The sequence below is a fragment of the Dictyostelium discoideum genome (assembly GCF_000004695.1).
Source record: "Dictyostelium discoideum AX4 chromosome 2 chromosome, whole genome shotgun sequence".
NCBI classification, from domain to species: Eukaryota; Evosea; class Eumycetozoa; order Dictyosteliales; family Dictyosteliaceae; genus Dictyostelium; species Dictyostelium discoideum.
The window spans coordinates 3,563,712-3,576,211 of record NC_007088.5 but is presented as its reverse complement, the minus strand read 5'-3'; the positions used below and the strand labels follow the sequence as shown (position 1 = coordinate 3,576,211).

The following is a 12,500-nucleotide window of genomic DNA, read 5'->3' as shown; positions in this document are numbered from 1 at the left end:
TTTTTTTTTTTTTTTTTTTTTTTAAAATACTAACTTGCAATACCATGATAATGAGTTGCATGTCTTATTGAAGGTATTTTTGGTCTGTCTAGGAAATAATCACCATTGTTAACAAACATTTCTCTAATCAAAATTGGATCAGATAATACAACAGTGTATAAATCAGCAAACCAAAATCTATAAATTCCACCATATTTTTCAGATATTTTAGTTAAATCTCTGTGTGGTAAACCACTTGTAAGTTGATATAAATTTCCTAAAATTGGAATTGGAATTGGTCCTTTTAATTCATTTTTATTTATTTTTTTAAATTTAATATACTGATAAAAATTGATTTAATTTCCAAAAAAAAAAAAAAAAAAAAAAAAAAAAAAAAAAAAAATTAATTATTTAAATTTTACCATATCTGTGTTTAGAAAAAAGTATAATTATTATTATTATCCTTTTTTTTTTTTTTTTTTTATTAAAATTAAAGAAAAAATACAAACAGTATTATGGATTATATAAAAAATTATTAGAAACAATATTAATTTTAAAAACTCCATTATGTTTTACTTGTAGTTTTATTGCAATAAATTTTTTTTTTTTTTTTTTTTAAAATTATATAATAGATAAAAAATAAAAAATAAAAAAAAAAAAATTACAAAAATTAAAAATAAAAAAATTAATTTATTTTCAAAAAAAAATCTTGGGGTCAATCCTAAAAAATTAAATGCCACCTTTTTTTTTTTTTTTTTTTTTTTTTTTTTTTTTTTTTTTTTTTTTTTTTTTTTTTTTTTTCAATTTTATTTAATTAATCTGTGGTACGAATTAAAATCTTTATCTATTAAAAAAACCAATTAATAATAAAAAATTAATTATATAATTAAAATACACATAAACAAATTGTTTTTTTGTATTAAATTCTTTTTTACTTCTTTAACATGTTTTTTATAAAAATAAAATATTTTTTTTTTATCATTTTTTTTTTTTTTTTTTTAATTAAAATTCTATACCACCCAATAAAAAAATCTTAATATATAATTAACAAATGAAAACCCAATAAATATCCCTTGACAATTGTCAAATATTAATCAAAAAAAAAAAAAAAAAAAAATAATAATAATAATAATAATAATAATAATAATAATAATAATAATAATAATTAATTATAATATAAATAAAATAATAATAATAATTAATTTTTATATAAAAAAAGAGGGGAAATGGGACAGAGGAGAAAAATAAAAAAAAAAAAATTTTTAAAATTACAAAAAAAATAAAAAAAAAATCTTGTGTTAAATTTATAATCTTTTATTATTAACTTTATTTTATTTTTTTTTTTTTTTTTAATATTAAAAAGACCAGTAATTTTAATTATTTAATTGGGTCAACATCAAAAGAGCAAACTAAAAAAGTATCAAACTCTATGATTGTTGAAAGACCGTTATAATGAATATCGTTAATACCATAACGATAAATACCATGAGGAGAATTTGAAATGTTAATTCTAGTTTTCTTATAGTCAAACCATTGTTTTTGCTCCTTGTACATGTATTGATATGCTTTGGTATAAATTGCCAATAAATCCAAAGAGGAAATTGGAATGTTTGGATCAGGTTTTGTGACTTTAATAACGGATTTCTTTAATTGATATTTACCAAAAACACAATAGACATGATCCACATATCTACCAACACCATACAGGTTTTTATCCTTGTCAACGATTAATTTGTCATTAATAAATGACTCTGTTTTTTCATTTTTTAAATTACCATTTGATTCTGATAATAGCTTATTGAATTGAATTAATTCATTCTTATTCTTTATTGGTAATGAATTACTATCGATTGATACAATACCTTGATTTTTAATCTTCTTTTTCTTTTCATTTAATTGATTATTTAATTTATTTTGAAAATTATCAATATCATTAACATTAGATGCTGGTGATGCACAAACTGGTAATATCTCTTTATCAATTTTTTGAATTTTTGATTTTGAAATTATTTTTCTTTCATCTTCTGATGCATTATCCATATAAATTTTATTAATTTCAAACATTTTATTTATTATTTGGTTATTTTTTATTATGAAACAATATTTTTTTTTTTTTTTTTTTTTGTTTTTTGTTTTTCAATTTATTTAAATTAAAATGAAAATGAAAATGAAAATTTCAATTTTAAAATCCTTATTTATAGTTTAATTTTAATATGAGGTTTTATTTTTAAAAAAAAAAAATAAAAAAAAAAAAAAAAATAAAAAAAAAAAAAAAAATAAAATAAAATAAAATAAAACAAAGTTTATTTTAAAGGTTATATATCATGTTCTATGGATCTTTTTTTATGAAAAAAATTTCTAAAATAATACAAATATATATTTTTAGTAATCTTCCATTTTTGTTAAAATAAAAAAAAAATAATAAAAAAAAAAAAAAAAAAAATTTAAACCTTTTTTTTTTTTTTTTTTTTTTTTTTTTTTTTTTTTTTTTTTTTTTTAAAAAAACAATTCAAGAGGCAATATGAAAAAGAGCCAGGATCTTGGTGCTTAAAATGGAAATTATAAAAAATTTAATTAAAAAGATTAAAAGAAAATATAAATAAAAAAAAAAAAAAAAATCAAAATTTCTAAAAAAAAAAAACAAAAAAATTACAAAAATAGATTAAAAGAAAATTAAATAAAAAATAAAAAAAATAAAAAAATCTAAATTTTTCTATTTTTGTAATATTTTTTTTTTTTTTTAGATATTTTATTTATTATTATTTTTTTTTTTTTTTTTTTTTTTTTTTTTTTTTTTTTAAGAATCTACTCTAAATTCACAAAAAATGAAATCTTTATAGATTAAAACATCTGAAAAACCATTGTAAACTAAATCTGAAAGATCGTGACCCCAAATTCCATATCTGCCATGAGAAACACCTCTATTAAGCATACCTTGAATGTGACCAGGATTACCTACTTCTTTTTCCTCTTCTTCATAGATGAATTGAAAAGCTTTTGAATAAATTGCTAATAATTCAACATTGGTCAAGGGTTGTAATGAATTTGCATCTGGTCTTGTTACTTTAATAGTTACAGGATTTGCAGTATAGGCATCAATGAAACAATATACATGTTTAGTATTATCACCACCTTCAATTAATACAGTCTCTTTAAATAAATCATCGTCAGTTTGATTTGGTTGATTAAATGATTCTAATCCCCATGATTTTTTAGATAATGCATCTTCTTTTAAATAATTTTTATAATTTTCTAATGTTGTAATTTGTTTATTTGGTGCACCAATATCTTTTAAAATATTTTCTAATTTTTTAATTGGTTTTAATCCTTCTATTTCTTTTAATTCTTCTGAATTTGCATCGCGAAATAAATAATTTTCCATTTTATTTTATTTTTTTTTTTTTAACTTGCTCAACGATGAAGTTTGTGATGAATAATTATAAAAAAAATAAAAAAAAAAAAAAATAAAAAGTAGTGTGTTAAAGAAAAAAAAAAAAAAAAAAAAAAAAAAAGTAAAATTTTTATTTCAAAAGAGTCTCGTTATATTTACTATTAATTATTAAATTCTTGGTAAAATCGATTTGTTTATGATAATAATAAAAAACTGATATTTTTTTTTTTTTGGGATTTTTTTTTTTTTTTGGGAATTTTTTTTTTTTTTTTTTTAACTTTTTTATCAAAAAGAAATTTTATAATATTAAAAAAAAAAAAAAAAATAATAATATATTACAAAAAATTATTTATATTTAAGTATTATTATTTGTTTTTAAAACTAAATAAAAAAAAAAAAAAAAAATACCGTTTTGCACTCGAAAAAAATTTGTGTCAATTGTAATCCCTAAAAAAAGAGTATTATAAAAAGGTGTGTATTTTTTTAAAAAAAAATGTGTTGCTTTGCATCTTTTAAAATATCCAAAAAAAATTTTAAAAATGATTTGAATTTTATTAAAAAAAAAAAAAAAATATCTAGTAATAATTGGTTTGTGTAAGTGTAAATCCTTTTTTTTTTATTAATTTATTATACAATTATTTTTTTCGGGGGATTGTGTTTTTTTTAGAGAAGTTTCTTCAATTCTATTTATACAAAGCTTTACTAAAGAGATAAAAGCCTCTTCAATGTTAATTGATTGTTTTGCACTTATTTCTTTGAATGGAATATCTAAAGAATCGGCAAATTCTTGAGCTAAAAAAGGGTCAACCACTTTTTGTGAGACTAAATCATTTTTATTTCCAATTATAATTTTAATGACATTTTCATTTGCATATCTTCGGATATCTTCTATCCATGAGGGAACATTTTCAAATGATCTTTGATCTGTAACATCATAAACTATAATAACTCCATGACAACCTCTATAATGTGAATTATGAACTCTAAATCGCTTTTCTCCAGCTGTATCCCAAATTTGAAGTTTTATTGGTTTACCTTCAATATAAACTGTCTTTATTTTAAACTCAATACCAATTGTTATATGTGTTTCAGTAAATGTATCATCTGTAATTCTAAATAAAATGCTTGTTTTACCTTTTTTTTAATAATTAATAATTAATTTATTTATTTAATTATTAATTATTATTATTTATTATTTATTGCAGTTAATATTTACCAACTCCACTATCACCTGCAAGTACAAATTTGAATAAGTGTCTATATTAATTTTTTTTTTTTTTTTTTTTTTTTTTTTTTTTTTTTGTTAATATTTTTTCAACAAAAAAAAAAAAGAAAAAAATAAAAAATAGATTCTTACTCATATTCTTTACTCATTTTAATTGTATTTTATAAAAATTATATTACATTTTTTTTTTCTTGAACCAAAAAATAAAAAAAAAAAAAAAAAAAAAAAAAAAAAAAAAAAAAAAAAGTTGAATTTCAATATAATAAAAAAAAAAATTAAAAAAAAAATAAAAAAAATAAAAAAAAAAAAAAAAAAAAATCACCTGAGGGATTTTAATAATAATAAACAAATAAATAATAATTGAAAAACAAAAAATAATAAACTTTATTTGTTTTTTTAAAAAAAAAAAAATTAATGGTCAATGATTTTTTTTTTTCTCTCAGTTAGTGTAGGGAAATTAAATTAAAAAATTCACTGGAAAGAAATTTTATTGAAAATTCCCTGCAACATTTACAATTTTCTTAATAAATTGGAAATTAAAAGACAAAACACAATTGTGTTAAAACCATTTTTTTAAGTAATCAAATTAATGCACTCATATTTCTTTTTAAACTGTATTATATAATATGTAATATATATAATTATAATATAAACTTTTATTAAATATCAATGATAGGTTTAATTTAATGAAAATTATTATCATCAAGCTGTGTTGAATTAGTTCCTGTTGTTGCTGTTGTTTGTTGTTCAATAGGTAGTTTTAGATGATGAATCAATTATATTTGGTGTTAGCGACCAGTAATACAAGGACCTATAATTTCATTTTGGTATTTTTTTCCTGCAACATTAGGCATTACAACACAATTAGAAATTTTACATTTTTTAATTAGATCACAATCTCCTACTATATGTCTATTTTAAAAAATAATAATAATTTCATTAATAAGATATTAAAAAAACATTATTTAAAAAGAATATATATATACATACAAAACAAAACCTTTATCAGTCATCTTTGAAAAATTTAAATAACCAATAGATGGATCAACAGTAAAACCAATTCCATCTATAAGTAAATAGTCAAGTTTAAATCTTGAAATTAATGATTGTTGTAATGTGAATTTTTGAATTGTTGCTTCTTTACCAGAGTTTATGAATTGGATTTCCATTGCATTGACTCTTTTATACCAATCTTGATTAATTGAATCTATTGAAAAATTCTTGTAACCTTTTTGAGACATTTCATTATGAATTTGAAAATTTATTAATTCTAAATTTGGGAATAAATCCATTGATGGTACATTTGTATCAATATGATTGAGTGATAAACTCAATGTATTTATATATGTATTTATTTTTGTTAGTTTTGGATATTTAAAACCAGGTAATGTTTTTTTAACAATTATTCTATTAATAACTCCCTCAAACCAAATTGAACTTAATGGCACAGAAATTGAATTAAATTGAACAGTTTTCAATTTTTCTGGGGGACTAAAATTATCTGGGAAAGGTTGTTCTTGTTTTGAAACTTCTCTATATCAATTAGAGAAAAAAAAAAAAAAAAAAAAAAAAAAAAAAAAAAAAAAAAAAAAAAAATTAAAATAATGAAATTATAACAAATGAGAGTAATTATCATTTATATTTACAAAAGCTCTAAATTTTTTAATAAAGGAAGTGTTTTTTCATAAAATACGGTTTGTATTTGAATATTTTCTTCAATTATTAATTCAGATAAATATCGAAAAATACTGAAATCATAAGAAACAAAAGATAATCTTGTAGAGTTTATTCTAATTGTAGTTATACCATATGTTTTTGGTTCATAAATAGGTGAACATACAAAACAACCATAAAAACAAATTTCTTCTAAAGTTTTTGCTTCAAAATTATAAAGTGATTTTAGAATACTTTTAGCAGCAAGAATTTCATTTATGGGGAATTCATTTCTATCAGCACCAATACTTTGATAATTTATATAAAAACAAATTAAAATAAAAATTAGGTTAATATATTTCATTTTTTTATAAAATTTAATTTTAAATAAAAAAATAAAAAACTAATTTCAAATTATTTATAAAGGAAAAAAAAAAAAAATAAAAATAAAAAAAACAACAATAATTAAAATTAAAAAAAAATAATAATAATTAAAATTATATAAAAATAATAATAAATGAATTATAATATAATTTTATTAAGACATATAATTCTTGATAAATGATAATTTATATCCAACCCCTTTAAAAATATTTACACAGAAATAATCACACCTTGACCTACACACATAAACACAGAAATAATCACACCCCCCCACTAAAATTTTTTTTGCTATTGTTTTAAGACTATATATCATAATGATTAAAAGTATGGCTTTAAATATTAGTGAATGGTAATAAATTTTAATTCAACCCCAATTAACACTTCACACGGATACAATCTCACCCTCACCTGCACATACCCCACTAAAATTATTTTTTTTTTTTCCAAATTTTAAAAACTATTTTAATAATAAATAATATGTTTATTGTATCGATTAAAAGTATGGTATAATTAATAGATCGAAATAATTTCATAATAATTACACTAATTTATTTAAAACATCCTAGATTTATGAAACTGTTTATGGATGCAATTTAATTAAAATTTTTAAATATTTGTGATATAAAGAAAAACATTATAAAATATTAAATTCTAAAATTAAATAAAAATGATCAATTTTTTAATTTTAAAGAAGGGAGGGGATCAGATTTAGTGCTAAAGATAATCCTCTTACATTGCTATTACCATTGTGGAGTTGGAAAGCCAAACATTCCATTTTTTTTTTTTTTAATAAACAATCAAATAATCAACTGGTGTTACCGAGGTAGTTTTACAACAAATATTTCTAAATGTATTATGTGAGGTTGATGTAACAGTAGGTAGTACAACACAATTTGTAACTTTACATTCATTAACCAGATCACAAGTTCCATTTATTTTCCTATTTTAAAAATAAAAAATATTATAAATTACATTAATAATACATAAAAAAAAAATTTTTAAAAGCAATATATTTATACATATAAATCAATACCATATATATCATCCATCTTTGAAAAATTATTAAATAAATAACCAATAGATGGATCAAGAGTAAAACTAATTCCTTTGAAAACCAACCAACAAAGTTTAAATTTTGAAATTAATGATTGTTGTGATGTGAATTTTTGAATTGTTGCTTCATTACCAGAGTTAATGAAATTGAACTCCAATGCCACATTTATATACTCGATTAATTGAATCAATTGAAAAATTCTTGTAACCTTTTTGAGACATTTCATTATAAATTCCAAATCCCAATCCTAATAAATTTTTGATTAATTTCAATGATGGTACATTACTATCAATATGATTGAGTGTCAAATATAAATCCATTTATATTTAAATTTATATTTTTTTTGTTAATTTTGGATATATAAAACCAGGTAATGTATTATAAACATATAATGAATAAATATTTGCCTAAAACCAAATTGAACTTAATGGTACAAAAATTGAATTAAATTGAACTCCTGACAATTTATCTGGGATATTAAATTTATCTGGGAAAGGATGTTCTTGGTTTGAAATTTCTCTATTAATTATAAAAAAAAAAAAAAAAAAAAAAAAAAAAAAAAAAAAAAAAAAAAAAAAAAATTAAAATAATGTTATTATAACAAAGTTGAGTAATTATAATACATATTTACAATTTTTTTAAATTTTTTAATAAAGGGAGTGTTTCATTATAAAACAAAGTTGTTAGTTGAACTTTTTCACCAATTACTAATTTAGTTAAGGATTTAAAAACATTGGGATCCTGGGTAACAATAAAAATATTTCAAGATTTTTGCATTTTAATTGAAGTTATAGTATATAGTTTTGAAACATTATATAATGAACATTTAAAACAATCATTATAATCACAAACTTCTTTAAAATTGTTTGTGCCAATATTATAAAGTGATTTTAGAATACCTATAGCAACAAGAGCTTCATTTATGGATACTTGATTTCCAAGAGAACTAATACTTTGATAATTTATATAAAAACAGATTATAATAAAAATTAATTTAATATATTTCATTTTTTTAACAATTTAGTTAGGAAAAAAAAAAATTAATTTCAAATTATTTATAAAGAAAAAAAAATTAAGAAAAAAAAAAAATAATAATAATAAAAATTTAATTATAAAAATAAATAATTATAATAATAAATTATAATATATTATAAATTTTTTATTATTATTTTTTTATTTTTTTAATAAAAAACACTAAAATAATCACTCACAAGAAATGTTTTTTTTCTATTTTAAGACTATATATATCAAAATGATTAAAAGTAAGGTTATATATTTATGAATGGAAATTAATTTAAATTTTATCAATGAAAAATATAAAAAATTTTTTATTTTTATTTTTGTAGAAATATTTCTTAAAGAAACTGTTTTTGAATAATATATTTGTTTTTATAATAAGATTTTAGAAATTTCCCTATTAATTAAAAAAAAAAAAAAAAAAAATTAAATTAATGTAATTATATTATATAAGGTAAATGTAAAATAATAATTTATATTTACAAATTATCTAATTTCTTTAATTGAGGAAGAGATTTATTATAAAATGAAGTAACAAGTTTAATTTTTAATTTAATATAGTTGGTGAAAAAACTGAGATCCTGGCTCACAATTAAAGTGTTTGAAGAGTTTACCATATTAATTGAAGTAATATTATAAAGTGATTTTAGAATACTAATAGCAACACTTTTTCATTTGTTGACAATTAAATCTATTAAAATAGAATTAAAAATAGTATTTTTATTAGAAATAATAATTTATAAAAGGTTTCAATTTTCAATTCTAGACAATTTAAAATTTTAATTGAACCCACACAAATATAATCACCCCCACCTACACACATACTCTCACCAATAATTTTTTTTTTTTTTTTTTCAATTAAAATTTTTAAAGACTATTTTTACACTATTCAATACTAATGATTAAAATGTATGGTATTAATTATCAAATTATTTGAAATATCTCATTTTTTATGAAATAATTAATAAACTGTTTATTTGAAATTTTATTTTTATTAATAGTGGTAGATGGTGGAATGGAAGGGGTTATAAGAAAAAAAATATTTCAAAAAATTAATTTTAAATCAAGTAATTACTTTTTGAAATTAAATTATAAAATATGGTATGTTAAGATAAACTTTATAAAAATATTAAATTCTAAAATTAAAAAAAAAAAAATTTATTATTATTATTATTTTTACTATTTATTATTATTATTATTATTATTATTATTATTATTATTATTATTATTATTATTATTATTATTATTATTATTATTATTATTATTATTATTATTATTATAAAGTTCAATATGATTTAAAAAGTTTATTAAATTGAAGAATAATATAGAATTAGGGATGATGTTAGATATTTTGTGGGTTATTTTTGTAAAATTAAAAAAAAAAAATAAAAAAAATAAAAAAATAAAGAAAATAAAAATAAGATTAATATCTGAATGTGTGATGTGATGTGATGTGATATGTTTTGATGTGGGTTTGCATAATTAAAAATTATAAACAAATAAAATATTCCTTTTTTTTTAATGAGTTTCTAAAAATTTTAAACTTTTTATTTATTTAATCATGATTTTATTTTTAAAAAATCTTAAGCTAATTCATAATTACTTTTTTGTAAAATGAAAATAAAAAGAAAAATAAAAAAAAATAATATATAAAGTAAAATTTATAATTTGTATTCAGTTGTGTTTTATTTATTTACAGGTTTATTATTGTTGTTATTGCTTTTTTTTAAAAAAAAAAAAAAATAAAAATAAAAAAGTATGCGCTTTTAATTATCCAAAGATTTGTATGAAGTATATTATTGATGTTTTACTGCTGTTGTTGTTGTTGTTGTTGTTTGTTTGTATGAGTTTATATATGATTGAATTGTTAATTTTTTTTTTTTTTTCCTTTTATATTTCGTTATTCTTTTTTTAAACTTCTTTTGGAGTTGTTGAACCAACAACGTCATCACTACCTTTTGAAATTGTATCGAATGGTATATATTCTTTTTGTTCAGGTGTATTTATCTTTGTTGCATCCTCAGCGGAATCCTCTGTATAAACTTTCTTTTGTGTTAATAAATCTCTCTTATGATATAAATCTAATAGTTTCTTTGTAAGTATATCAATTTCTTTATCCATTTTTTCAACTGATGGTTTCACTCTTTCTTTTAACATCTTTTCTAATTTCTCTTTTTCTGCTTGTTGATGTTCATTTAATGCTGTCTCTGATAATATTTTTAATTGATTTTCAATTCTAAATATATGAATAAATATAAATTAATATTGTAAGTTTTATGAAAATTATATTTATATATATTTATATTATTTCTATTTTTTTTATTATTATTATTATTATTATTATTATTATTATTATTATTATTATTATTATTATTATTATTATTATTATTATTATTATTATTATTATTATTATACAAACAATGAAACAGTTTTAAATAATTTCTCTCTTTCTTCTTCTAATTTATTAAGGGAACCAGATGTTTGATTTATACCTAAAGATAAGTCGAATTCCATTTCTTCAACTGATGATACTTCTTGTTTAGCTTCTTCAACAGTTTCAGTTATTGCATCTTTAGTTTCTTGTTGTTTTCTTTCATTACCTTTGGTTGGTAAAAGATTTTTAATAAACTGATACATTTCTTATTTTAAAATTATATGTATTGATTATATATTATGAATGTATGTATGTTTGTATGTATGTATGTATGTTTGTATAAGGTGGTATATTATATAAGTATTGTATAATGAAGAATTATATTTGTTGTCGTTGTAGTGTGAAAATTTAAAAAATACAAATTATTAAAAAAAAAAGTTTTATTTGTATTGGGAGAAATGTGTGAAAATTGAATTTTTTTTTTTTTTTTTTTTATGTGTAAAAGTTTTTAAATAAATAAATAATTAATAAATAAATAAATAAATTATAATAAATTAATTTATTTTTGTCACACTTTTTTATTTTTTTTTTTTTTTTTCGACTAAAAATATTAAAAAAAAAAAAACTACCAGGTATGCATTTTCATGAAAATGATTTTTAGTTCCGTTTTTAATTATTTTTAATTTTTTTTTTTTAAAAATTAAATTTTTTTTTTTTAATTTAATTTTTTTTTAATTTTTTTTTTTTTTTGATCTTTTATCTTTGGGTAACAAAACAATTTTTTTTTATTTTTTATTTTTTTTTTTTTTTATTTCATCCTTATTCATAATAAGTAATTAATATTTGAATGTGAAATTATGAACTTTTTAAAAAGAGTCATTTTTTTAAAAAATTTGTTTTCGTTATATTTATTCGAAATTGACAAAATTATTTTGTAAATAATTTAGATGACAGGAAAATAAGATTTTATTGTAGTTTTTTTTGTTTTTTTTATTAGAGTTTTTATTATAAAATTTACGTAATAATGCCAAATAAAAATGTTTTCAAACAAGTAATGTATTCCTTACTAAATAAATTAATTTAAATTTCTTCCCACATTATTATTATTTTTTTTTAATAATGATTGAAAAAATCACAATATTGATTGCGTAATAAATAATAAGAAAATAATAATAATAATAATAAATGATTCAATTAAAAAAAAAAAAAAAAAATTCCACGTCAATACCTTTTGGAATATTAGTTTTTTTTTTTTAAAAAAAAAAAAAAAAAAAAAAAAAAAAAAAGAAAAAAAAAAAAAAAAAAAAAAAAAAAAAAATCAACTTCTTTTCCGGTTACTTGGTGAAAAAATGGTTTTAATTTGTTTCTTTTCAAAAAATGTAAAAACAAATAATTATCTTTTTCTAATAATTAGTATAGATTA

The 12,500-nt window shown here is 18.0% G+C and overlaps 8 protein-coding genes across 8 annotated transcripts in view; all 8 read right to left on the bottom strand.

The window, feature by feature from the left end:
• Positions 1–545, bottom strand: part of CYP508A3-2 (cytochrome P450 family protein) — a gene marked incomplete at both ends in the record, with an annotated part of 1,867 nt that extends 1,322 nt beyond the window's left edge. Inside the window, 2 exons of the mRNA XM_639237.2 lie at positions 35–320; positions 489–545. Coding sequence (XP_644329.2) covers positions 35–320; positions 489–545 — 343 coding nt within the window. The remainder of the gene's footprint in view (positions 1–34; positions 321–488) is intronic.
• An 811-nt stretch (positions 546–1,356) lies between these two features.
• DDB_G0273939 (hypothetical protein) lies at positions 1,357–2,043 on the bottom strand (the record flags this gene model as incomplete). Its single annotated transcript, XM_639236.1, has 1 exon — positions 1,357–2,043. The coding sequence occupies one exon, from the start codon at positions 2,041–2,043 to the stop codon at positions 1,357–1,359; it is 687 nt and encodes a 228-aa protein (XP_644328.1).
• A 733-nt stretch (positions 2,044–2,776) lies between these two features.
• On the bottom strand, positions 2,777–3,361 carry DDB_G0273937 (hypothetical protein; the record flags this gene model as incomplete). The annotated part of the gene is made up of 1 exon (XM_639235.1): positions 2,777–3,361. The coding sequence occupies one exon, from the start codon at positions 3,359–3,361 to the stop codon at positions 2,777–2,779; it is 585 nt and encodes a 194-aa protein (XP_644327.1).
• A 364-nt stretch (positions 3,362–3,725) lies between these two features.
• rabF1-2 (Rab GTPase) lies at positions 3,726–4,744 on the bottom strand (the record flags this gene model as incomplete). Its single annotated transcript, XM_639234.1, has 4 exons — positions 3,726–3,751; positions 4,004–4,504; positions 4,587–4,627; positions 4,728–4,744. 4 exons carry the CDS (start codon positions 4,742–4,744, stop codon positions 3,726–3,728), a joined length of 585 nt encoding a protein of 194 aa, XP_644326.1.
• Positions 4,745–5,383: 639 nt separating this feature from the next.
• On the bottom strand, positions 5,384–6,612 carry DDB_G0273933 (hypothetical protein; the record flags this gene model as incomplete). Its single annotated transcript, XM_639233.1, has 3 exons — positions 5,384–5,507; positions 5,586–6,128; positions 6,242–6,612. 3 exons carry the CDS (start codon positions 6,610–6,612, stop codon positions 5,384–5,386), a joined length of 1,038 nt encoding a protein of 345 aa, XP_644325.1.
• Positions 6,613–7,645: 1,033 nt separating this feature from the next.
• DDB_G0273931 (hypothetical protein) lies at positions 7,646–7,912 on the bottom strand (the record flags this gene model as incomplete). The annotated part of the gene is made up of 1 exon (XM_639232.1): positions 7,646–7,912. The coding sequence occupies one exon, from the start codon at positions 7,910–7,912 to the stop codon at positions 7,646–7,648; it is 267 nt and encodes an 88-aa protein (XP_644324.1).
• Positions 7,913–8,093: 181 nt separating this feature from the next.
• On the bottom strand, positions 8,094–8,694 carry DDB_G0273929 (hypothetical protein; the record flags this gene model as incomplete). The annotated part of the gene is made up of 3 exons (XM_639231.1): positions 8,094–8,205; positions 8,318–8,393; positions 8,586–8,694. The coding sequence occupies 3 exons, from the start codon at positions 8,692–8,694 to the stop codon at positions 8,094–8,096; spliced, it is 297 nt and encodes a 98-aa protein (XP_644323.1).
• Positions 8,695–10,614: 1,920 nt separating this feature from the next.
• On the bottom strand, positions 10,615–11,340 carry DDB_G0273927 (hypothetical protein; the record flags this gene model as incomplete). The annotated part of the gene is made up of 2 exons (XM_639230.1): positions 10,615–10,939; positions 11,123–11,340. The coding sequence occupies 2 exons, from the start codon at positions 11,338–11,340 to the stop codon at positions 10,615–10,617; spliced, it is 543 nt and encodes a 180-aa protein (XP_644322.1).
• Positions 11,341–12,500: the final 1,160 nt, after the last annotated feature.